Source organism: Rhinichthys klamathensis, unplaced genomic scaffold (genome assembly GCF_029890125.1).
Source record: "Rhinichthys klamathensis goyatoka isolate OS25496 unplaced genomic scaffold, OSU_Roscu_1.1 h1tg000405l_1, whole genome shotgun sequence".
NCBI classification, from domain to species: Eukaryota; Metazoa; Chordata; class Actinopteri; order Cypriniformes; family Leuciscidae; genus Rhinichthys; species Rhinichthys klamathensis.
In genome coordinates, this window is record NW_026606906.1 from 600,117 (window position 1) to 625,986 (window position 25,870).

The following is a 25,870-nucleotide window of genomic DNA, read 5'->3' on the forward strand; positions in this document are numbered from 1 at the left end:
GATGTTATCTAGCATAGCCTACGGCATTTCACTAACTATTCGTGTATCTTTCACAATCAACAATGTCAACATAGGTGAATGTATAATAATGATAACGAAAATGGTTAGTGAACTAGACTGAACAATGTCAGTGTAACAGTAAGACAGTAGGAAGTCACATTACTGTACTGAACGTGTCTGGAAATGTTTATTATAAACAATATGATAGTGGGATGAATTACGTTATAGCGTAACGATCTATAACGTAGATCTAGTACATAAAACAAGTATCTTAAAGCACCTTTTCTTATCCTGGAACAGTCTTTTGTATTCATTCCATGTCTCATGTAGTTTACCTTGCTATTTCATTTGAGTTTACTAATAATTCAAAAGCTCTGTCTATGTTGATCCGTGTTTTCGTCCTGAGTCGATCAGAATCACGTTTGGCCTGACGAGCTTCAGCAGATAAAACTTTTTGTTTTTTATATTTATGTGGAGTTAGTGTTGGAGTGTGTGTTGTGCTGGAGGCAGGTCGTTTTTGGGTGTTATCAGACTCATGTCGTCAGCTGCAGTGCCGTCGGTCGCATAGACTGTATATAAGGAGAGAGGCTCGGGAGCGCGCATGCACGTCACATCCGATGGATTTCGCGGTAAATCCGACCCGGAGACTTCACATATAAATATGAATACTGGCCTTCAGAGGTAATAGCAAAACCCGACAAGTGGATCATTGTAATTTGTGATTACAACCCCTTCACACACAGGCAATAAAAAAAGGATTCATTTTAGAAGAAAAGTTACATATAGCACCTTTAAGTAGCACGTAGAACGCGTTCTCGCGCGTTCGTGTTAAGTGCATTTTTGGGAAACGCACGTTAATTGAAAGCGTTCGTAACCTTGCACGTAGAGAGCGCTCGATACATCAAGGTGATTTATATATTTTCTCAAATCTTCACACACATTTCACAGTGGAACAGAAAGAGAAAGTGTTTAGCAGTGTTTCGAGTGAGAGTTTGTTGTTTGTCACAGTCAGATGTGAAATACCAGGAACTGAAGAGTACATTCACTTAATTTGACTTTGTAAGATGTTTAACTAGCCTATAACTTCTGTTTCTTCAGTTAGAGAGACACCTAAACTTGTTCTGACTGTTCAGCCTGAACCATCACAGATATCCAGAGGAGAGACTGTCACTCTCACATGTGACATACAGGGAGAGGGATGGACATATAGATGGCAGTGTGGAGATACACGGCACGACTCTAAAGAGAAAGAGTTCAATATCACTGCAGAGATCACACAGAAGTGCAGGTGTAAAGGCTGTAGAGGATCAGACTGCTCTCACTGGAGTGATAAAGTGACTCTGACTGTGTCGGGTGAGTGATCATCACTGACTGACATCAGGATCTCGCTCAGATGGTATTTCAGCCTAAAAAGTGGCTATTATCTTACACTGTAAAGGCAACGGTAATTGTCAGGATTTACACGATTACATTTACAGGATCAGAGAGTATTAAGGTCGCTGATGGACTTGTGGATTGTTTCGTTCAGAAGTTGTTTTGTGCAGCTTGAAGCACACACACATCTGTCTGTGTAACTGCTCTGCATCTCCGGTCACTGATGATTCCCACATGTTATAAAGATGCATGAACCCTAAATAAAGTTCAGCTTTTCTTTTCAAAAGCAACGGATCGCATATTTAATAAAAGTTTTTCAAAACAAACTTCCTAGTGAAACATTAAAGTAGACTAGTGTGATCAACAGTGCACATTTTTTTCATATTTTATTTAATATTGTGAAAATTGTTCACAAATAATGCTTTTTTTTTACCCCCAATATTGGGTGATATAACAAGTGATTTATAAGCTATAGGCCGGTCATTTTTGACCGGGAACATCACAAGTGTTATAGGGTTTTTAACACAACACAGGGGTTAAGAAACTATCTGACTGTCAAATATTTAAAGCTTATATACAGCTAATGGCCCTGATAATACCCTCAAACGGCAATACATTCAAATCGGACAACAGAAATTACATTATCAAATTAAGGTTACATTATATATTATCTGCCATATCAGGAAGTTTAAAAAGTTTATATATATAGATATATAGCAAATTAACAGGGAAGTGTTTGTTTCCATTATCTTAATTTCTGAGTAATAAGGTGCGAACTCCACCCTGATTCTCATTGCTGTGATCATCATGTAATTTCTCTACACTTATTGCTATATATATATATATAGATATATATAAACCGCCTGCAACCACAGTGAGCGTCAGAGGCCTGCGAGCGGAAGAAAGTCTGTCAGTTGTACTTTGACATGTTTTCCACTGCTGATGTGGGTTTAACCAATTCAGACTCGAATCAAGTGCCAACATAATGCCAAAATACTTATTATCAAGGGTCTCGAAACCAGTTTTGAATCACGTACACAGATCATCATTGTAAAGACCATGATATTATCACATATAAACCTTTACAGCTGCAGAAGTTTGATTGACAGCTGTAGATAATGATGCAGTTTGGCTTTAAATCACTCACACTGACCGGCCAGTCACTCATACATCTCACACTCTCCTTCTACAGAGATTAAAACTGATCAAATTGGCTTTGGACCGCACATGGTCGCTGTGTTGCAAAATCACCCAGAAATTCTTGATAACTCTGGTGTTTTCATGCTTCCCTTTTCTCAGGCTCTGAGACTGTCAACACTTGTCAATACATCTTTTGACTAGTCTGACTGACAGTAATTCATTATGTTTGGTTTAAACTGCATAAAGCCCAATTCAGATCCAGCATTGAAATAAATCACTTCTCATTCAGTCTGATGTAGATTTCCATCCATTCTTATGTAACAAGCCATCGGTGTAATGTAGCCTACATATGAACATGCCTAATAAGACTTTTCTTAAAATGTATTCAAGGCTCTTTATTATGAGGAACTCTTTCACAATTTCTTAAAAGACGATATCGTTTTTTTATTTATCCGGTTCTAAAGTCAGGGAAGTATAAGCAGGAATAAGCAGAAAGGGTTGTTTGACGCTACGACTCAGACCTGTGAACTACGGTTTCTTCTGTTTGTTCAGGAAGTGTTGAGTCTATAAGACTGACTGTGTGTTTGACAGTGTGTCATTAATAGACCAGTATGGAGCTCAGGACACTTCCTCTAATGTTCTGTGAGTATCTCATTTATGCTTTATTTGCACATTTTGTATAATGATAGTGAATCGCTGTTCATCTGTATTTCATCTTTTTATGTATTGAATCTGTTTTTCATTTATGCTGCTAATAATTTGAGTATCAAACCAATCTGTAGCTCCTTATATATCCACACTGTTAATTTATTGTAAAAAGAAAAGAAAAAAACTCTTTTATCCTGTGAATTCCTGGTGATTTTTTACTGTTTGTGTGTGTGTGTGTGTGTGTGTGTGTGTGTGTGTGTGTGTGTGTGTGTGTGTGTGTGTGTGTGTGTGTGTGTGTGTGTGTGTGTGTGTGTGTGTGTGTGTGTGTGTGTGTGTGTGTGTGTGTGTGTGTGTGTGTGTGTGTGTGTGTGTGTGTGTGTGAAAGTGAAAAACACTCCCCGAATGATCTCAGTGTATTGATCATTACTGTGATTCTCAGTCGTTCAGTTTACGGTTTGTAATGGTTCATGTGTTGAATCACACACTCTGTCATGTTCTGTAAAGTTACTTTGTTGTCTTCAGTAGATCTTCAGCATCTCAGATCTTTAGCATAGTAGATCTTTAGTGTATCTTAGTCTTCTTGTGATGTGCTGACTGACATTAATGAGCAATGATGTCACTTCCTATATGAAGCACTGATGGGACGCAAAATTAGATCTGCAATCATGACAGCATCACATAGATATTCTTAGCAATGAAGATGATTTCTTCACACTTCCTCTTTCATGCTCAATATCTCCAGTTATTATTGACTGCCTTATATAGATGTGAAAGAGTAGAGATCTCTTGCATCAAATCAACATTGTCACTCCTTATGTTTTTTCTATTTAAAAAAAAGTTTTCTGCATGTTTTAATTTATCTCGCCCACTCTCTCTGTGTGTGTGTGTGTGTGTGTGTGTGTGTGCGCGCTTGCGTGGTTTGTCTCTTTTTGCTTTTTAGTGCTGATTTCAAACATCCGCCCTGGACAAACTCAAGGTGATTTATACATTTATATTTTCTTCAAATCTTGCAATAACACAGTGGAACAGAAAGCCTAGCAGCGTGTCGAGTGTGTTCATGTCATTAATTGGGTCCTTAATGATACAGCTGAGCTGTGTATGAAACAAATGTCTTGTATGATTCATGTTGAAACATCTGAATGTTTTATGTGATGTTATAGAGAGACTAAAGGCTGTAGTGAAGACAGAGCCAGGCATACATGAAACCGTCACTGTCAGATGTGAAATACCAGGAGATGCAGACGACTGGACATACAGCTGGTTTAGAGACGGATCATCTCAGCCCTTCAGCACTGACAGAGAATTCATCTTCGAAACTGGTGTATCTCACAGACGCAGCAGCGTCACCTGTAGAGGAGAGAGAAGAAGTGATGGACAGAGGTCAGAGATCAGTGACGCGGTTACACTGACATTATCATGTGAGTCTGATCCTCTTCACTGCAGAAATAAGTTACACTGAGAAGTGATGACGTGATAAGAAAGGGCTTTTATTTGCACAGAAGAAAAGAAGGTGGTTGTAAAAAATAAATAAAGTGTATTGTTCTCAGTGAGCAGGGCATGATGTTTCAAGAGGAACAGTATTGATATTTTAATTGTATTGCACAATTACTGGACATAGACAAGAAATGCACACACTGCCATTTTCACTCTTCTTTCAAATCTTATTAACTTATCTTGGTTTATTTGTGTTTTATCACAACTTATCAGTTACAGAGACAGAGACACCTAAACCTGTTCTGACTGTTCAGCCTGAACCATCACAGATATTCAGAGGAGAGACTGTCACTCTCACATGTGACATACAGGGGGAAGGATGGACATATAGATGGCAGTGTGATGATGGTAGAGGAGAGCACGACTCTAAAGAGAAAGAGTTCAATATCACTGCAGAGATCACACAGAAGTGCAGGTGTAAAGGCTGTAGAGGATCAGTCTGCTCTCACTGGAGTGATAAAGTGACTCTGACTGTGTCGGGTGAGTGATCATCAATGACTGACATCAGGATCTCGCTCAGATGGTATTTCAGCCTAAAAAGTGGCTATTATCTTACACTGTAAAGGCAACGGTAATTGTCAGGATTTACACGATTACATTTACAGGATCAATAATTTTATAAAATTACTGTAGTCAGAAATTTACTGTGAAATCAGTGCATGCTGGATCATTTAAATGCAGAATGATGCAAACATCACAGCAATTTAGAGCCCTTGTTTTACTGTGAATTCACATTAAAACGTTTCTAACCATGCTGCTAAAAGAAATAATTGTTTACCACTGTAATTGTTTTGAAGTCACCATAATTCCATTCAATTTGCTTGGGATCTTGGACCTTGATCCTATTAAAATGTATCTTTTTATTATTTGGTTGATTTTAAGTCAAACTATTATTATCATGAATATAAGGATTTTTAATTTATTTAAAATTCATACCTGTTTGTAGATGGATCTTTTACAATAGTGACACAACTGCTGAAATGCATCTTTAAAAGATGTGATATCATCTTGCAACACAAGATTTTTTATCTAATAAGCATCATCTAATGTTGCACAGACAACAAATACTTCTCATACAAAACACAACAATGGTGACGCTCAACAACAACAAAAAACACACACACAACATAAACCAACATTACAAAATAAACCAATAACACAAACTGTAAAAGTGTGCCAAAAGGGAGTTCAGCAGCACAGATGAAAGCAATAAGTATTAAAAAAAGATTCAGCATAATCTATTCATGCTGCATTGCATGTTGGGTGATGCACTGTAAAAATACAGTATGATGTTGTTGGTTGACAGTATTAATATTTATTTGTTGCTTTCCGATAGTGTAAACTCACAGTAAAACCAAGTTTTTTTAAGTACAATTGTAAAAACTTGTCTACAATAGCCAGTAAAGTACTGTAGATTCTACATGAAACTTCTGAGAGTGCAGATGCAACAGAAGTCCTACTGTGAAATTACTAATTATTAACCTGTAAACAATTAAACTGTAATTTAACACTAAAATGTTCAACAGTGTATCTTTGCATGTGTAGTGACCTAGAGTTTAGGACAGAACGAGTCGATTCAGTAATGGTTTCTTTGGATGCTACTGTATATCATAACCTCTGTTTCTTCAGTTCCAGAGAGACCTAAACCTGTTCTGACTGTTCAGCCTGAACCATCACAGATATTCAGAGGAGAGACTGTCACTCTCACATGTGACATACAGGGGGAAGGATGGACATACACATGGCAGTGTGGAGATGATAGAGAGCACAACTCTAAAGAGAAAGAGTTCAGGATCACTGCAGAGATCAGACAGAAGTGCAGGTGTAAAGGCTGTAGAGGATCAGTCTGCTCTCACTGGAGTGATGAAGTGACTCTGACTGTATCAGGTGAGTGATCATTACTGATAGAAAGGATATTGCTCAAATGATACATGAACAATTAATAAACTGCAACTAAAAAAAACTGTATTAGTAAACATTTCTAGATGCTGCATCTTAGACAGAGTGGACTGTGAGTTACATTTTACAAGCAATGTCTCTCAGGATCTGTATATTTATACATCTTCTTTATGAGAGCTCTCATGTTAGAACATAAAACAGCCATACAATTACATTACTCATAATGAGCTGAAGGGTGAGGTCAAATTAAGACACATTAAGTATAAATGATAGAAGTCATAAACAGTGATAGATGATGACTGAAGACTGTATATTAACAGAAGATCATGAAATATTTGCAGACAAACCCAGAGTAACTGTGAAGCCCCAGAGTTCAGTGTTCACTGGAGACACAGTTACTCTGAGCTGTGACGTGAGACGCTCAACTGGACTGAGGATTATCTGGTACAAAGACTTCCAGATAATACAATCTGGTGATGAGACAGTAACACTGAGAGATGTGAGAGTCTCTGATGGAGGAGAGTACATGTGTGGTGTACTAAGAGAAACCAACTCCGTAACACCAGGTCAAAGAGTCACGCTAACAGTAAGAGGTAATGTGGCAATCGGATTTAATAATAGGAATATTATGTAAATTAATGTCGTCCATCAACAGTATCATCAGTTAAATTAAACACAGTTAATTTCTCCCAGAGAGACCCAAAGCTGTATTGCGTGTTCAGCCTGACGGACGAGTGTTCAGAGGACAGACGGTCACTCTCACATGTGACATACAGGAGACAGACGTCACTAGCTGGACCTACAGCTGGAAGAAAGATGATTCAGAGATTCATGTCAGTCGATCACAGGAATACAGAATCAGTTCAGTTAGTGAATCTCACACAGGTCATTACAGCTGTAGTGGAAGAGGGACGCGAGGATCACGACACACACACACCAGTGATGAAGTTACACTGACGCTTTCAGGTGAGTGTGTTCAGATCAACTTCACATCATGAGTTAAAAATGTACGCAAATAAGAAACTGTAACCAACATGTTAAAAAATAAAACAAGCAGTGAGAAATTTACCTGTAAATGAGACTGAATAGATTGAATTGATGTTGAATAATGTGCTCCACTATTTATTTGATGGACATAACATGTAGCCTATTTAACTCTGCTGGTAAGTAACTTCAACAACAGTTATTTTAATAATTAAATGATTTAATTTATTAATCAAATTGCAGATGATTAGCCTTAACTTACTTGATTAATTTGACCAACTAACCTTTTATCCGGGACCATCAGGATCTCCAGGACCATCAGGATCTCCAGGACCATCAGGATCTCCAGGACCATCAGGATCTCCGAGAACATCAGGTGAGTGTGAGAATCTCTCCTTCACATTATTCTCGGCTTCATTCAGACACAAATCTAAACAAACCAAATCTAATATTTTAATAGGCCAAAACGTTGCTAAAATGTTCAGGTCAGCTTTAGATTGTTTGTGCTTTTACTATAGAGTTTTTTTTTATAATTTTTTTGAAGAGACATAGATATCCATATGAAAACTTTAGTGTGGCTTGTGGCTTGTTTTGAAGATCAATTAGTGCTCACTTTTGGACAAAATTTGCTGTTATCAAACTCCAGGACGGCGGCCAATTGAAAGAAATTCAAATCAATGACTTCACTGAGCCTTACGTGTCATGAAATCACAGGGAGTTTCTTAAAATATATATATAGGGTTTGAAAGTCACAAGAATAAAAGTGAAATCTGAGCATTTTGGTGACAAAATGATTACATTATTTATATGCAGTTTTTTGATCATGAAAAGTTGATGATCATGAAATAATTTGGTTGTGTTTATGTTTTCCAGGTTCTGAAGCTCCATTGCCAGTTACACTGATGGCTTCAGGTGAGTGTGTTCAGCCAGAGACTATTTATATAGAGACATGCCACTTCCTCAATCCTCAATACAACTATATAGGGAAAACCTGTAACGTCAAAGATGGCGGTTGTATGCATATGTCCCGCCCCTCCCGCTGGAAAGCCAATCGTCTGCTTTTAACAGTCAAGCCGGGAAACATTTAAGCCTATCGTCTGGTTCCACTGACGCATGCGCACAGTTGAGGTTTGCGACAGCGGAGACGATTTGGCGACAGCGAGTTGTTTTGTGCCATGGTGTTGTGTGCAAGATCAGATGGAATCCACATGGAAGAGGGTGATAACAACGCGAAAACACCGGACTACCAAGGTAGTTGTGGCGAGCAGGCCGAGGACGAGGGACGTGAGAGAGCTGCGTGAGGCCGGTGGCGTGATTACTGATGAGCGGCACCTGCGCGACGCATCGTCTCGTATCTCTCACGGAGGAGCGGAGGCATAAAAGGTGGAGCGACGACATGGAGATCGAGAGAGGAACAGGCCTGATTTTATGTTGTGTTTTGTTTCTGTTTTGTGTGGCCAGCAGCTCATCCGGGGCTGCTGGCATACTTCCATTTTTGGATTTGTTTATTTATTAAAATGGTTGAATGTTCGCTGGTTCCTGCCTCCTTCTTTCCATAACATCTGAACCTTGTTACAGTAGTTAAAGCATTTTATATCGACCACAAATATGTTACCTTACATTCTAAGTATGTGATGTAGAGCACGACACCGGCATTCTGGATAGAGACGTAAATGAAGTTGGTGTCGTGAACCCTTGCGCATGCGTAGTAAAAGTATAACCTGTGGGGAAAAAGGTGTTTTAAACCTTCTTTTGGGGCAAAGTCATCAAACTTTTTCAGCGATTTTTATCATATTTTACTGCTGTTTCTATACATGCAGTTTTTATGTCCCAATGACCAGTGAAAGTGCAGTTCTGACTCTCTGCCCATTCATTTAGATAGGAGCCTGGTCTTGTTAGTCGGAAATAGCTGCCCGGAGGCGTTGCCAAGATGGCGGCCGAGTGGCATGACTTGCCTAAAAGGACTTTGGTTCAGCTCAACTTCACATCAATCTGACTACATTCAGACACAAATCAACTCAATTATACATCTATGGAAAAATTACCACTGAGATCGGTGTATCTTTTTATACTTTAACAAAACAAGTGCTATCAAAAAAACTTTGAAATAATATGTGCATTGAATAATAATAGTATGATGCTTCTAAGTATAAAATATGACTGATGAACAGTGACAGAGACATGATTGATGTCTGTAAATAAATAGTTTTCTACTATCAATAAGAGGATATAGTTCTGGCAGGACACGTTAGTCAAGCTCGCATCAGCTGATCCACATCTACTCTATAGGAATACGACGTCTATCACTGTATATATATATATATATATATATATATATATATATATATATATATATAAGCTCCTTCAGTATTATCAGCAGCTGTGGCGTTTCTCAGGAGCCAATTACCCTCCTCCATCCCCAGCTCCTCCTCTCGCCCAGTCAGGATTTGGCATTTTGATTCCCCTTGAATCAGAATAAATTCTCGAATTATGTTGTACTTTAAAATCTTGAATTAATGATATCTGCAATACATTCATGTTGGTTCTGTTCTGTTTACCTTAAGGGGGGTTATAGCTGCTCTCCCTGCTCTTGTCCATGCTAGGCGTTCCAGAACTGTCATAACTGAAGACAGGAAGCAACTGCAATTAAACTCTTTATTTAAATGGAAGAAGTAACAGAGTCCAGATGCCAGATGGAATAGGTGGCACAGGGACTTTGATGGTCAAACACGGAACAGATGAAGTGAAGAGATGAAGTGCGCTGGTGAGAGGTGATGACGGAATCCAGACACAGAACGTAATCCAAGGGGAAACACCGAACAGGAACAAGAGCACGAGACTGGAACGCCGACACAGGAACAGGATCAAACACACAGCACAGAGGACATCAACACAGCACAGAGGACATCAAACAATGATCTGACAAAGGAGAAAACGGTGAGTATTTAAAGGTGAGGAGATTAGCTGCAGCTGGCACCGTGAATGAGATCAGCTGGACCGCTGATCAGCCAATGATGGCAGTCACGCCCACTCACACACACCCACCCACACATAACAACATAAACACAAGACGAGCAGGAAACAATGCATTCATAAACCGTGACAGTTTTAGGCAGCGGTTGAAGTAACCCATCTGGGGGTCGATTGGAAGTCTTACCTGTGGCACAAACCGAGCAAGCTAAAACAAAACCGTGAATATCGCGAGCCATAAGTTGCCACAGAATCGTTGCTTGACCAAAAAAATAGTGCGACTGACTCCTGGATGACAAGCCACGTTGGAACAATGCCCCCACTGAATGACGTCAGACCGTAATCCCTCCGGCACAAATAAACGATTCGGTGGGCAACCAGGCGGAGGAGTTACCCCTTCTAAGGCCGTCTTGACCTTCGATTCGATCTCCCATGTGAGTGTGGAGACAAATAGACTCTCGGGTAAAAAGCACTCTGGAGTAGACGGGCGTTCGGAACGGTCAAAAATGCGTGATAAAGAGTCGGATTTGATGTTCTTGGAACCCGGACGATACGAGAGAGAAAAATCAAAACGACCGAAAAAAGTGCCCACCGAGCCTGCCTGGAGTTCAATCTTTTGGCAGTTCAGATATATTCCAGGTTCTTGTGATTGGTCCAGACGATAAAAGGTACCTCCGACCCTTCTAACCAGTGACGCCATTCCTCCAACGCTAACTTGACTGCCAACAACTCCCTGTTACCAATGTCGTGATTACGTTCGGCCGGGGATAAACGATGAGACAAAAACGCGCAGGCATGCATCTTGTCGTCTGCAGAAGAACGTTGAGATAGCACTGCGCCTACCCCCAGCTCTGATGCGTCGACCTCCACCACAAACTGGCGTGAAGGATCAGGGGCTATAAGGATGGGGGCTGAAACAAAGTGGCCTTTCAGTTTAGTAAACACAGCCTTGGTTGTGTCCGACCACCTGAACGTAGTTCTGGGGGAGGTCAAAGCGGTCAGAGGTGCGGCTAGTTGGCTGAAATTGCGAATAAAACAACGGTAGAAGTTGGCGAACCCCAGAAACCTCTGTAGGGGCTTACGGGAATCTGGACTTGGCCACTGTACCACAGCCTTAACCTTCTCAGGGTCCATACGCACTCCCTCAGACGAAATGATGTACCCTAGGAAAGGAACAGACTGTGCATGAAACGCGCATTTTTCCGCCTTGACAAAAAGCCCATTCTCTAGGAACCTCTGAAGCACTCGTCGGACGTGCTACACGTGTTCCTGGAGAGAAGACAAAAACCAATATGTCATCCAGGTAGACATATATGAACTGATCTACCATATCTCGCAGCACGTCATTGACGAGAGACTGGAGGACCGCTGGGGAGTTGGACAAACCGAAAGGCATGACCAAGTATTCAAAATGCCCCCTGGGGGTGTTAAAAGCAGTCTTCCACTCATTCCCCTCCCTAATGCGCACCAAATGATAAGTATTACGTAAATCCAGTTTCGTGAAGATTGACGCTCCCTGCAATCTCTCTAAGGCTGAAGACATCAACGGCAAAGGATAAGTATTCTTTACCGTGATGCTGTTCAGCTCCCAGTAATTGATACAAGGGTCGCAGAGAACCGTCCTTTTTCCCCACAAAAGAGAACCCCGCCCACGCTGGAGAAGAGGAAGGTCGGATGAACTTCATTGCTAGAGAATCAGAAATATATTTCTCCATAGCCTCCCTTTCTGGAACAGAAAGCGAATATAACTTTACCTGGCAGTAACTCTATAGCACAGTCATAGGGACGATGTGGAGGAAGAGAAGCAGCACGAGTTCTCTTACGAGAGTATCTCTCGTACTGCGTAATAGCTTACGCTAGGGGAAAAACTCTTTTCCGCGAGATATTGAAGCCAAAAATTATCCTTAATTTTTTAATAATGTAAAACGCTTTGCAGCAGCAAGCAGACATAGGCGAAACAGCTCGCGCCCCTATTGGCTGCTCTGCAGCAAATGCAGCAGCCTATCGAGAGAGACTCTGCGTGACGTAATGACCAATGGGGGCCATTCGCGCCCATATCGTCACGTCCCGCCAGAAGGGGCGTGGTCTCACCCTATAAATATGCTCGTTAGGCTGATACAAACTGATTTTTACCTCTTCAGCGAAGCACACGCTTCGCTGGATCCGGAGTGAGAAGCCGCGCCGTCGAAGCAAGCCTTTCAGCGGGACGAGCTCTGGAGTCGCTGGCCTCGCCGCCTTCAACTGCCGTACCTGCTGCGCTTTTCGGCGTTATATATCCTTTTCATACTCTGTGTGTATTTACTCTGTTGAGAGTGTTTGTCAGCTTACTTCGCGACTCACACTTCTCTCACAAAAGAGCTGCGTCTTTTTAAAGATGCCTTCCTGTGGCTCGTGCTGCGCCCCACTCAGCGATGGAGACCGGCACGTCATCTGTGTTTCCTGCCTGGGTGAGGATCACGCGGCTCTCGCGCTCGCTGAAGGCGGATGCCCTCATTGCGAGCTTTTGCCCATGGTGACTCTGAGGACTCGCCTGGCATCATTCTCCGAGCCTTCACCGCAGCCCGCCGTGCTGCCGCGCCGCAAGAAGCGCCGCGCCCAGCGCGCTCCCGAGCTCTCTCCAGCCCGCCAAAGCTCGCCGGTTCGCCCGCCAGCTTCGCCGGTTTCGCTCGAGTCGCTCACTGACGGACAACGGCCGCCGCCTGCCGCCGCGTCCATCCACGAGTTTGACGAACCCACCGAGGCGTGTTCTCTTCTGGCATCCGATAGCGAGGATTGGGCGAGCTCCGTGGACCTCCCCTCCGCTAGCGTTTCCCGCCAGACCACTGGTAAGAGAGCCGGCATTGAGACTGAGCTGATGCGTCTGCTCTCTCAGGCCGTGGATAGCATCGGCCTCGATTGGGAAGCGCCCGCGCAACCGCCGCGCAACAGGCGAGCTCTGTGGACCTCCGCCTTCTGTCCTCGAGTCGTCAAGGAAACGGGCCAGCATTCTACCCCGCCCCCCATGGGCGTGCGTCACCGGCAAATGAGAAAAGAGTGTGTTTTAGTCCCCGCCGAGGCCGGATTAATCTCCATTTCTCAAACATTTCTCAGCTCCTAGTTTGAGCGGCTGAAAATGTCATTATTGCAGCAATGAGCCTGTTGTATAACACGCACACCTGCATACAAACGCCGACACACACAAAACTGTGATGACGCTCTCTTATCTGCTTGCGCTAGTGTAGTTCTCCCTGTGGCCCAGTGGCGGAACCTGAAGCTTTCACGCGGGAGACCCGTGTTCGATCCCGGCTCTCGCAGCAGATAAAAATTTAGTCTCGCCGCGGCCAGACTTCCACCGAAACTTTTCGCTCGTTCAGTTCCAGATAATGCGACTGTTCCAGTGTATTTTGCAGTAAACAAGCTGGTACCACGGCCCGCTTGCCTGCACATAAAGGCCGTTTCCATGGCGACCCAGAAAAATCATTGTATTTCTGGTTTTCCGGCCACAGCCGATGGTGTTATAAGTGTAATAAAATGCTCACAGCCCAGTGTTCATTTCTACACACAAACACAGCCCGCCACGGTACAGGGCTCGCACAATTGTGCATTAAATGTAGTGAATGTGCCCACAACCCAGTGCCCACATACACTACCACGGTTTCTGTAAAACGAAACCAACACAAGTCTTCCTAGCCTCCTAGGAAATTGACGGTGTTTCAGTCTCGCCGTGGCCAGACTTCCACTGAAATTTTCGCTCGTTCAGTTCCAGAAAATGTGACTGTTCCAGTGTATTTTGCAGTAAGCAAGCCAGTACCATGCCCGCTTGCCTGCACACTAATGCTGTTCCCACGGCGACCCAGATAAATCACATAAATGGTGTATTTTCTGATATTCCGGCCACAGCCGATAGTGTTATGAGTGTATTGAAAATGCCTACAACCCAGGGCTCATTTCTACACACAAACACAGCCCGCAAAAATGCAGGGCTCGCACAAACAATCCGGCCACGGCCGATGGTGTTATGAGTGTTGTAAGAATGCCCACCCAGTGCCCATTCCCACACCCAGACACAGCCCGCCACGGTGCAGGGCTAGCACAAATAAAATCGACTCAGGTCGATTGTGCAAACAATGTAGTAAACGCGCCCATGTCACCATGCCCGCTCACACTACATGCTGCGTGTCCCTTGGTTTCTGTAAAAACGAAACCAACACACATTCAGTCGGCCATGAACGACGGTGTTTTCAGTGTAATAAATGTGCCCGCAGCCCCGCGCCCACATTTTCTCACAGACACGCCGATTCCTACGGGATCTCCCCCGCTCGCTTTTTCTGCACTATCTGCCATAAAAAAGCTGAGCGCGGTCAGGCCGCCCGCTGTGATCAGCGCGCCCCCCGCCTCGAACGCTGTAAACACGGTGTTGTGTTCCCAGTATGCCCGGGCTCTCGAGTTGCCGTTTTGCCGCGACCAGAGCCCGGATTTCATTCTGCCCCTAGCTATTCATGCAGATGCGTGGTCAAAGCTTCCCGGGGTATCAGAATGGGTGCTGAACACTATAAAGAGAGGCTATTCGCTACAATTCGCTCGACGCCCACGCCGCTATACGGCGCGCGTCGAAACTACGGTGAAAAACGAAGTGTCTCATCTACTTCGTGCCGAGATAGCGAAACTACTGAGCAAGGGGCTATAGAACCTTTATCTCAGGCTCAGAGCGAAGGGGGCCTATACAGCTGATATTTTCTGGTACCGAAAAAGGATGGGGGTCTCAGACCCATTTTAGATCTGCGACAGCTGAACAGAGCGCTTGTCAAACGCCAGTTCAGAATGCTTACGACCAGGAAAATCCTTGCGCAAGTGCGCCACGGGGACTGGTTTATGTCAATAGATCTGAAAGACGCCTATTTCCAGATACAAATAGCGTCCCATCACAGGCGATTTTTGAGATTCGCCTTCGAGGGCCAGGCATATCAATACACAGTCCTGCCGTTCGGCCTGTCCCTAGCACCTCGTACATTTACGAAGTGCATGGACGCGGCGCTCGCACCCCTGAGACTTCAGGGCATGCGAGTCCTGAACTACTTGGACGATTGGCTGATTCTAGCTCGATCACGATCGGAGCTCATAGAACACAGGGCCGCATTACTCGAGCACCTAGAGAAGCTGGGCCTCACAGTCAATTGGGCGAAGAGCTCACTGTCCCCCAGTCGGAAAATTTCCTTTCTGGGAACCGTGTTGGACTCGCTGTCCATGACAGCACGCCTGTCACCAGAGCGCGTACTGAGTATTCAGCGCGGCGTGAAATCCTTCCGCCACGGCGCGATAGTTCCGCTCAAAAGGTTTCAGAAAGTGCTGGGGCTGATGGCCTCAGCAGCCTCTGTACTCCAGTTAGGCTGGCTCCGCATGCGCCCACTGCAGATGTGGCTGAAAGCGCGGGTTCCACCCAGGGCATGGACAGCGGGTCTGTTTCGCCTCAGGGTCGACCTCCAGTGCGTTTCAGCTCTGGAACCTTAGAAAGTGACCGACTGGTATCAGTCAGGTGTGAGTCTGGGGACCGCTTCGAGTGTGAAGGTGGTGTCTACGGACGCCTCCACCTCGGGGTGGGGAGCGCTGCTCGAGGGCAGACCGCTAGCTGGCCTGTGGTCAGAACGGGAAAAGCTCCTTCACATAAACTGCTTGGAGATGATAGCAGTCGACAAAGCGCTACGGCTTTTTTGTCCCCAGATAACAGGCCACCACGTCTTAGTCCGGTCGGACAACATGTCAGTGGTGGCATACATAAATCGCCAGGGCGGCGTCAGGTCACGAAGCCTTCTCAGGCTGACGGAACGCCTTCTGGTCTGGGCTCAGCACAGCCTGCTCTCACTGAGAGCGGCGCACGTGCCTGGTCACCTGAATGTGGGACCAGACAGACTGTCCAGGAACAAGGTCCCGGCAGGGGAATGGTCGCTGCACCCGCAGACGGTCCAGCTGCTGTGGAAAACGTCCGGCAGAGCACAAGTGGACCTGTTCGCGTCCCACGAAAACGCTCATTGCCCGGAGTTTTTCTCGAAAAGCAAGGACGCGCTGGCTCATGTTTGGCCCCGCTGCCCTCTATATGCTTTTCCTCCCGTCTCGCTCCTGCCTCAGGTGTTGGAACGAATCAGGGAGAACGGATGCCCAGTGCTGCTCGTAGCTCCGCTCTGGACAAACCAGACGTGGTTCCCTGCCCTGATGCAGCTGACCAGCACTGCCCCATGGCCTGTACCATTGAGGAGAGACCTCCTCTCTCAGGCGGAGGGCTCAATTTGGCACCCTCGCCCGGAGTTGTGGTCCCTGCACGCATGGGCCATCAACGGGTACCCGCTAGCCTCCCAGAAGGAGTGTTAAACACGATCGCGCAGGCTAGAGCTCCGTCTACCAGGCGGCTCTACTCCTCGAAATGGTCTGTTTTCTCTGCATGGTGTCAAGCCCAGAGCTTTTCACCTGTGGAGTGCGGGGTTTCGGAAGTGCTTTCCTTCCTTCAAGAGCTACTGGATAAGGGCAGGACCCCATCCACGCTCAAAGTGTATGTGGCGGCCATAGCAACGTTTGCAAAACCGGTGTCTGGCCAGTCGCTGGGGAAAAACGACTTAGTCGTGCGTTTCCTTAGGGGAGCTCGGAGGCTGAACCCTCCCAGGCCCCCTTCAGTCCTGACGTGGGACCTTTCCACGGTCCTGGAGGCCATGAAAGGCGCCCCGTTCGAGCCAATCCAGCTGGTGGACATGAAACACCTGTCGTTCAAAACAGTGTTTCTCATGGCTCTCGCTTCAGTGAAGCGCATAGGGGACTTACAGGCGCTTTCAGTAAGCGCGTCGTGTATGGAGTTTGGGCCTAATGACTCGAAGGTCATTCTCAAACCAAAGCACGGGTATGTCCCGAAATCCCTCAATACACCGTTCAGGGCCCAGGTAATTTCCCTGTCCGCCCTTCCGGTTCTCAGTGAGGAGGATGATGCGAGTCTCCTTTGCCCCGTCAGGGCATTGAGAGCTTATGTGTCACGCTCGTCTGTTTTCAGACAGACGGAGCAGCTTTTTGTTTTGTTTGGCGGGCGTTCCAAGGGACTCGCCGCCTCAAAACAGAGCCTATCCAGATGGATAGTGGATGCCATTGCGCTCGCTTACTCTGCGAAGGGCCTACAGTGCCCTTTGGGTGTCAGGGCGCACTCCACGAGAGGCGTGGCCTCTTCGTGGGCGTGGTCGAGCGGGGTTTCCCTGCAAGATATCTGTACGGCCGCGGGCTGGGCCTCGCCGTCTACATTTATAAAATACTATGACCTGGAGGTACCCGCCTTACAAGCTAAGCTTTTGGCGGTTTAAAATTCAGTGCTATCTGCCCCGCTTTGCGGCCCAGATGCTGAGTTTACTGCAGCCCCATGAGTGTTGACACACGTATGGCTACCCAGATCAGGCTGAAAGCTTTCACCCTGGCTGCGCGTTTTGTTGTCATATAATAGCCCCGCTGGGTGCTTTTTTATAAGGAATGACGCTTCCAGCCTCTCTTCCTCCACTCTATGTGAGTTTATGGTGATTATGCACTACATGAGCCCTGGGCTTCGGCCCCCGGGACTTTGGTGTTGGATCCCTGTACGCACGGCGTGTTGCATTGTGTTCCCCTAGCGTAAGCTATTACGCAGTACGAGAGATACTCTCGTAAGAGAACGTACTCGGTTACTAACGTAACCTCTGTTCTCTCTAGAGAGGGAACGAGTACTGCGTATCTTGCCGTGCTTGGAATACGCTCTGGTTCGCTTCAGCGGTAAAAACCAGTTTGTATCAGCCTAACGAGCATATTTATAGGGTGAGACCACGCCCCTTCTGGCGGGACGTGACGATATGGGCGCGAATGGCCCCCATTGGTCATTACGTCACGCAGAGTCTCTCTCGATAGGCTGCTGCATTTGCTGCAGAGCAGCCAATAGGCGCGCGAGCTGTTTCGCCTATGTCTGCTTGCTGCTGCAAAGCGTTTTACATTATTAAAAAATTAAGGATCATTTTTGGCTTCAATATCTCGCGGAAAAGAGTTTTTCCCCTAGCGTAAGCTATTACGCAGTACTCGTTCCCTCTCTAGAGAGAACAGAGGTTACGTTAGTAACCGAGTACGACTTACTGAACACCTCCTTCAGGTCGAGGTACTCCGTGGGCACAAATCCCCTACCTCCTCCTGAAACACAGAGACAGAAACAGATGGACAGGCAGACACAAGACAAGACCCATGACATTCTTTACTCCACTCCAAAACAGATCTCTGTTGCCAGTCCACTTTAGGGTTGTGATGGATGAGCCAGGGGTGCCCGAGGACGATGGGTGCAAGAGGTGAGTCCAGTATATAATATAGTGGTTATATAGTGGTTGCCTTACGTGATGAGGGTGATATCTGGTGAATGAAATGGTGGGGAGTTGAGGGCGTGTACAGCAATCTTGTGTGTGAGGGGCTTGAGGGAAACCTGAAGTTTGTGTGCAAATGTGTGGTCAATGAAATTACCTTCTGCCCCGGAGTCCAGAAGTGCCTGACAGTCGTGGGTGTTGATTGACCATCTCAGTCTTACCGGGAGGAGCGTAGATGTGGATGAGGTCTTTTCGGCGGAGATCCCACCCGGGATAGTAGCCTCATGCTTACTATCGGGCTTGGCCTTTTACCGGACAGTTGTAGGTATAACTGTCATCTGTTCCACAAGACTGTTCCACAAGACTGGAACGCTGACACAGGAATGGGATCAGACACACAGCATAGAGGACATCCACACAGCATAGAGGACATCCACACAGCATAGAGGACATCCACACAGCATAGAGGACATCCACACAGCATAGAGGACATCCATAGAGGACATCCACACAGCATAGAGGACATCCACACAGCATAGAGGACATCCACACAGCATAGAGGACATCCACACAGCATAGAGGACATCCACACAGCATAGAGGACATCCACACAGCACAGAGGACATCCACACAGCACAGAGGACATCCACACAGCACAGAGGACATCCACACAGCACAGAGAGCATCAAACAATGATCTGACAAAGGAGATGAGAAAACGGTGAGTCTTTAAAGGTGAGGAGATTAGCTGCAGCTGGTGCCATGAATGAGATCAGCTAGACCGCTGATCAGCCAATGATGGCAGTCACGCCCACTCACCCCCCCACACACACATAACAACAAACACAAGACGAGCAGGAAACAATGCATTCATAAACCGTGACAAGAACAGAACCATACCGCCAATCCAAACTGTATGCTAATTGTCAATCGTAAGTAACGATAGTGGTCCTGACAGAAATGCTGTTTTTACAGTGCAATCTGATTTTAAATGTCAAATGATGCAATTAATCGAATTAATGTCATCCATCAACAGTATCATGTTCTGTCAGTTAAATTAAACACAGTTAATTTCTCACAGAGAGACCCAAAGCTGTATTGCGTGTTCAGCCTGACGGACGAGTGTTCAGAGGACAGACGGTCACTCTCACATGTGACATACAGGAGACAGACGTCACTAGCTGGACCTACAGCTGGAAGAAAGATGATTCACAGATTCATGTCAGTCGATCACAGGAATACAGAATCAGTTCAGTTAATGAATCTCACACAGGTCATTACAGCTGTAGTGGAAGAGAGACGCGAGGATCACGACACACACACACCAGTGATGAAGTTACACTGACGCTTTCAGGTGAGTGTGAGAATCTCTCCTTCACATCAATCTGATTTTACATCCATGGAAAAAGTATCACTGAGATCAGTGTATCTTTTTTATACTTCAACAAAACAACAAGTGCTATTAAAACTCTTATAAATGCCCAATGATAGGAGCATGTGGCATAATATGTGCATTAAAGAATAATTGTATGATGCTTTTAAGTATAAAATATAAATGATGAACAGCGACAGACATGATTGATGACTGTAAATAAATGTTGGTTTAAAAGTTGGATAATAAATAGCAGTCAGTGAGCAAAGATTCAAATCAACGGCTTCACTGAGACCTACATTACACAAGAATATTTTTTAACAGAAAGGTTTAAAAGTAAAATAACAGAAGAAAAGTCAAATCTGGAGGCACTAGAGGGTACATTATTTTTTTTAAAGATAAGAAATCTAACACGTTTTGATGATGATGAAATGATTTGTGTTTATTTGTTCAGGTTCAGAAGCTCCATTGCCAGTTCTCTCAGTTCTCAAACTGCTCAGTTTTCTGCTGGCAGCTTCTCCATATCTGCTCGTGTCCGTCATTATAGGAGTCAAATGCTACAGAGCTCATGGTGAGATTCTCTCTCTCTCTCTCTCTCTCTCTCTCTCTCTCTGATCTGTTCTCCCACAGATGAATTAAACCAGATCTACCATCATAATTAACACTTATTCATATCTTGTGTGTTTTACAGCTCAGTCTGATGAGATCAGTCAACACGCTGTAACAGAGGAGTGAAAGTCTGCTGTCCTGATGAATGAATCCCATTCTGTGTTTCTCTTTTTCAACAACTTATATTCAACTTATTTTCATAATGTGTCTGAATTTGACAAAAATAAGGCTCAAATAAACTCTGCCTGAGCTACTGCAGCTTCATTGTATCTCTATTGTATTTTTTCTTCTGTTTTTCAATGTTCTGAATGTTGAAGTAAATTGTCAAATGTTTATCCTCATTGTTTGCTGAAATTATTTTGTAATTAATATGAAGCTATCATTTTTATTTCAGATTAAGTCTTTATTTGTTTTACTATGTCTTGAATGTCTGCTCTTTTTTAATAAAGACATCTTCAAACATATAGTAGAGAATTGCTCATCTTTCCCAAATATGCTCTGATTGGTCAGATGGCCGAGTCTGTTGTGATTGGTCTACTCTGCTCTGATTGGTCAGATGGCCGAGTCTGTTGTGATTGATCTACTCTGCTCTGATTGGTCAGATGGCCCAGTCTGTTGTGATTGATCTACTCTGCTCTGATTGGTCAGATGGCCCAGTCTGTTGTGATTGGTCTACTCTGCTCTGATTGGTCAGATGACCCAGTCTGTTGTGATTGGTCTACTCTGCTCTGATTGGTCAGATGGCCCAGTCTGTTGTGATTGATCTACTCTGCTCTGATTGGTCAGATGGCCCAGTCTGTTGTGATTGGTCTACTCTGCTCTGATTGGTCAGATGGCCCAGTCTGTTGTGATTGGTCTACTCTGCTCTGATTGGTCAGATGGCCCAGTCTGTTGTGATTGGTCTACTCTGCTCTGATTGGTCAGATGGCCCAGTCTGTTGTGATTGGTCTACTCTGCTCTGATTGGTCAGATGGCCGAGTCTGTTGTGATTGATCTACTCTGCTCTGATTGGTCAGATGGCCGAGTCTGTTGTGATTGGTCTACTCTTTCTTGTAAGTCCAAAAACAGCTTTTATTGAAACCAAGTCCAGAGATCAACTCATTGTGGAATGTGCCTATTTATGACATCATATACCCTGTCCACACGAACACGGGTATTTTCAAAACCGCAGATTTTTCAATGCAGTTTTGCCGTTCGTCCACACGCAAACGCAGTATCAGGTGACTGAAACTGTACCTTTTTGAAAACTTCTGCCAGTGTTAAGTTTTTCAGAAACTCCGGTTGCAGTGTTGTCGTGTAGCCGGTGAAACGTGAGATTTTGGCACGCTGTTATCTCCTTTGTTTAATTATTATTGCTTTAGATCAGTGGTTCTCAAAGTGTGGGGTGCAAGGATACTGCATGGGGGGCGCGGAGATCAGCAAAAAAAGAAGAAAAAAAAGAAAAAGCCGTTGCACCGGCGTTCAAGCGCGTGAATAGCGGTTAGTGCTCTGCCTTAATAAAGCGCCATTTAACAACAATTACACTGAATTGTTCTTCTTCAGACTGACTTGTCACAATTGGAACAAGCCCGACATAGAATAGACCGAATCACAAAGCAACTCCGCTTCTGTGCGTTCCAGTGAGAAGACGAACAAGAATCTGAACTCGTGATGCGAGGCACTGTCAAAAGCAATCATATATTTGCGCTTTTATAGGTTATATTGTTCAGTTCATCCAAAGCATTACTGAAATATTTAAATGTTTTTGTTTATTTAAATTGAAATTTTCAGTTTTGTATTATAATTCTCTCTTACTGTTATATGAAATAATGACATTACATTGTGAAACTATTGCAGGTGTTTTTCATTGCACGTTTTTTTTAATCTTTCCATTGTTCTTATTATTATTTATACAGTTTTTTGTAAAGGTTTAAAGGGGGGCGCGCCTTTAAACCTTTACACAGATATAAAAAAAAATACTTTTTTTATCTCTGTGTACTGTAGGCCATCCTGTTTGAAAATGTACTTATTGTCAGTCTCTCTATACCTCAAGTGTTTTTTTTTTTTTTTGTGATAAATGTATCCCCTTTAAACTTTGTTCCATAATGATATAAAATAAAAAGTGTGTGCAATGGCGGACGTAGGCAAAATATTGCTTCTAATAACTGTGCTAAAAAGGAACTTCTTAATAACTTCTTTTTCAGGCTTCTGATTGGCCAACATGGCTTTACGGTTAGGGTTATATCGCCACCTGTTGGTTTGGCATGCTCTTGACAGAGCTTCATAGCGTGTTTTTGCATTTTCAATGAGAATTTTTTGTAAAACATGTGTGGATGATTTTTAAACAAAGGAGGAAAAACTTTATGAAAAGTAAGCGTAGTGTCAGGTCTTGGCAGGTCACGTTAGTCAAGCTCGCATCAGCTGATCCATATCTACCCTATAGGAATACGACGTCCATCACTGTATATATATATATAAGCTCCTTCAGTATTATCAGCAGCTGTGGCGTTTCTCAGGAGCTCATTACCCTCCTCCCTCCCCAGCTCCTCCTCTCGCCAGTCAGGATTTGGCATTCTGATCCCCCTTGAATCAGAATAAATTCTCAAATTATGTTGTACTTTAAAATCTTGAATTAATGATATCTGCAATACTTTCATGTTGGTTCTGTTCCGTTTACCCTAAGGGGGGTTATCGCTGCTCTCCTGCTCTTATCCATGCTAGGCTTTCCAGAACAGGACCATACCGCCAATCCAAACTGTATGCTAATTGTCAATCGTATTTGACGATACTGGTCCTGACAGAAATTGACAATTTAAAGGTGATTTTCTCAATGTTTCGATTTTTTTGCACCCTCAGATTCCAGATTTTCAAACAGTTGTATCTCGACCAAATATTGTCCTATCCTAACAAACCATCAATGGAAGGTGTATTTGTTCAGCTTTTAGATAATGTATAATCAAACTTCTATTACAGACTCAGGGTCCAATTTTTTTAAAAACCACCCAACATATAACACAACAACAGCAACAACACATCACTGCGTTATAAAAATACAAAAGTAACAGTGTTTCCACAATTTAGACTGATATCGTGTAGTGCTAAACCTTATATTTGATAGACCCATGATAATCTCATTTTTAGAAGCATTAAGTCGGCAGATAAATTTGTACATAAGATTATGTAACGCAGCTTTACATGCGTTAACTCCCACACTTACAAACATGCACTTGCACTATGCCATCTAGGTATCCTTAATAAAAATCTCATTGCATCATTGTGCGTTACTTGAAGCCTCTGTAAGCTCTATAATTTGTCCAAAACTGGGCAGTATAAAGTGGTGTACAATATGCTTTAAACAGTAATGTCTTCACTTTGTCTGAACAAGAGCTAAACTTACGCAAGAGTATATTAGCCGTCTGCACCTTTCTGTCTTAGTCATCACTACACTTCCCAGAATCCTCCTTGTCTCCACACCTGAACTCACTTCCTCAATCACCCACCTGTTCATCGTCATCATCATCTGTGTCACCTGTCTTCACCTCGTTAATGTTCATTTGTATCTGTATTTAGTTCCTTCTGTGCAGTCTGTCTTTGTCGGTTGTTAGTATTATTTTAATGTGAGTGTATCCTGTCTGTACCTGTGAGAAACTTTAAGTAAAGCGTTTATGTTGGAGCCTTTGGGCTTTGAATCTTCTTCAACCACACCACATCGTGACAGAGCAACCGACCTCAAAAATATGGAGTGGGCAGCCATGGAGGCTGATGAGGGGATGGCTGATCTAGAGCAGGAAGCCTCCAGGGCGGAGCAGGCCTTGCTGGTGGCCAGGGCGGAGCTGGCAGTACCGGTGTCCAGGGCGGAGCAGACCCTTCGGGCGGCCACTGCGGAACCGAGTGTCCGAAGAACCATGGCGCCATCGCAGGCTTGGAGAACTGAAGCCGCGCCGCTGATCTGCGGGACTGAAGAGGCGACATAGGGATGGATGACCGGGGTGACGATGTGGTGAGGGAGGCCGATGGGGAGAACTGAGGAAGGGAGGAGTCCATGGATGCTGAAGGGGTGCAGGTTAGTTGTATTTTGATGTGAGTGTATCCTGCCTGTCTGTACCTGTGAGAAACTTTAAGTAAAGCGTTTATATTGGAGCCTTTGGACTTTGAGTCTTCTTCAACCACACCACATCGTGACGCATACATAAAGTGGTTCACTAAGATAAGCATTTAGATAAGTCATCCATGTAAAGATTAAAAAGAACAGGGGATAAAATTCCTCCTTGTCGCACACCATTGCTAACCCCAAAAGGTGCAGAGACTTTATTGCCCCATTTTACTTGCATCATCGGGTGGGCATACCAATAAGCCAGACTTCTCACAATATTCTGGCACCCCTCTTTATCTCATTTAAAAAAATTATTTTACATGGTTAACTCGATCAAAAGCTTTAGATGCATCAATAAAATGCATAGAAACTGATTTTATCTCTATACTTATTTACTATTTCCTTTAAGGCATAAATGCACATATCGGTACCGTGTTTAGCTTTAAAACCAAACTGGTTATCTAGAGTTAAAAACACATTTATCCTATCCAGCACAATCTTCTTTAGAACTTTAGACAAAATACCGGCTACCGCTATGGGCCAGTAATTATCTAAGCTAGACCTGCTTTGTCCTTAATAACTGCTTCTGGAGCTAAAATGGGAGCTAACATCTTACTTCCATATTTAAGCTGTTCAGCGGAGATATGATCCAAACCACTTGCTTTGTTGTCAGCCAATTTGCTTATAGTTATGTGTCGTAATCATTATTGTATCATTACCTTCGATGTAGTCAACGTAATATAATTCATTTTGCACACAATTAAAAAGATTGCAATAATGCTGTCTCCATAATTAATTCCTTACTTAACAACTTCATGGCCATAGAATCAGCCCTCAGGGTTTGCTCATTTTTTACAAATAAAGCGAATAGCATACTTATATCTAGCATTAGCAAGTTTCGGTAACGCTTCCTTTTACAGTACAGTACTTACAGTGTACACCTAGAAAGTACTAATATAAGGTAAGTACATGGGTTAGGGGTAGGTTCAGG

General features: G+C 44.0%; 1 protein-coding gene across 1 annotated transcript; it reads left to right on the plus strand.

The window, feature by feature from the left end:
* Positions 1-2,756: 2,756 nt before the first annotated feature.
* LOC130070378 (leukocyte immunoglobulin-like receptor subfamily B member 2) lies at positions 2,757-21,255 on the plus strand. The gene is made up of 12 exons (XM_056234750.1): positions 2,757-3,156; positions 4,103-4,138; positions 4,323-4,580; positions 4,870-5,136; positions 6,292-6,543; positions 6,897-7,148; positions 7,249-7,545; positions 7,844-7,915; positions 8,371-8,451; positions 19,908-20,180; positions 20,653-20,769; positions 20,890-21,255. Exons 1-12 carry the CDS (start codon positions 3,126-3,128, stop codon positions 20,931-20,933), a joined length of 1,980 nt encoding a protein of 659 aa, XP_056090725.1. The 5' UTR covers positions 2,757-3,125; the 3' UTR covers positions 20,934-21,255.
* The last annotated feature ends 4,615 nt before the right edge of the window (positions 21,256-25,870 follow it).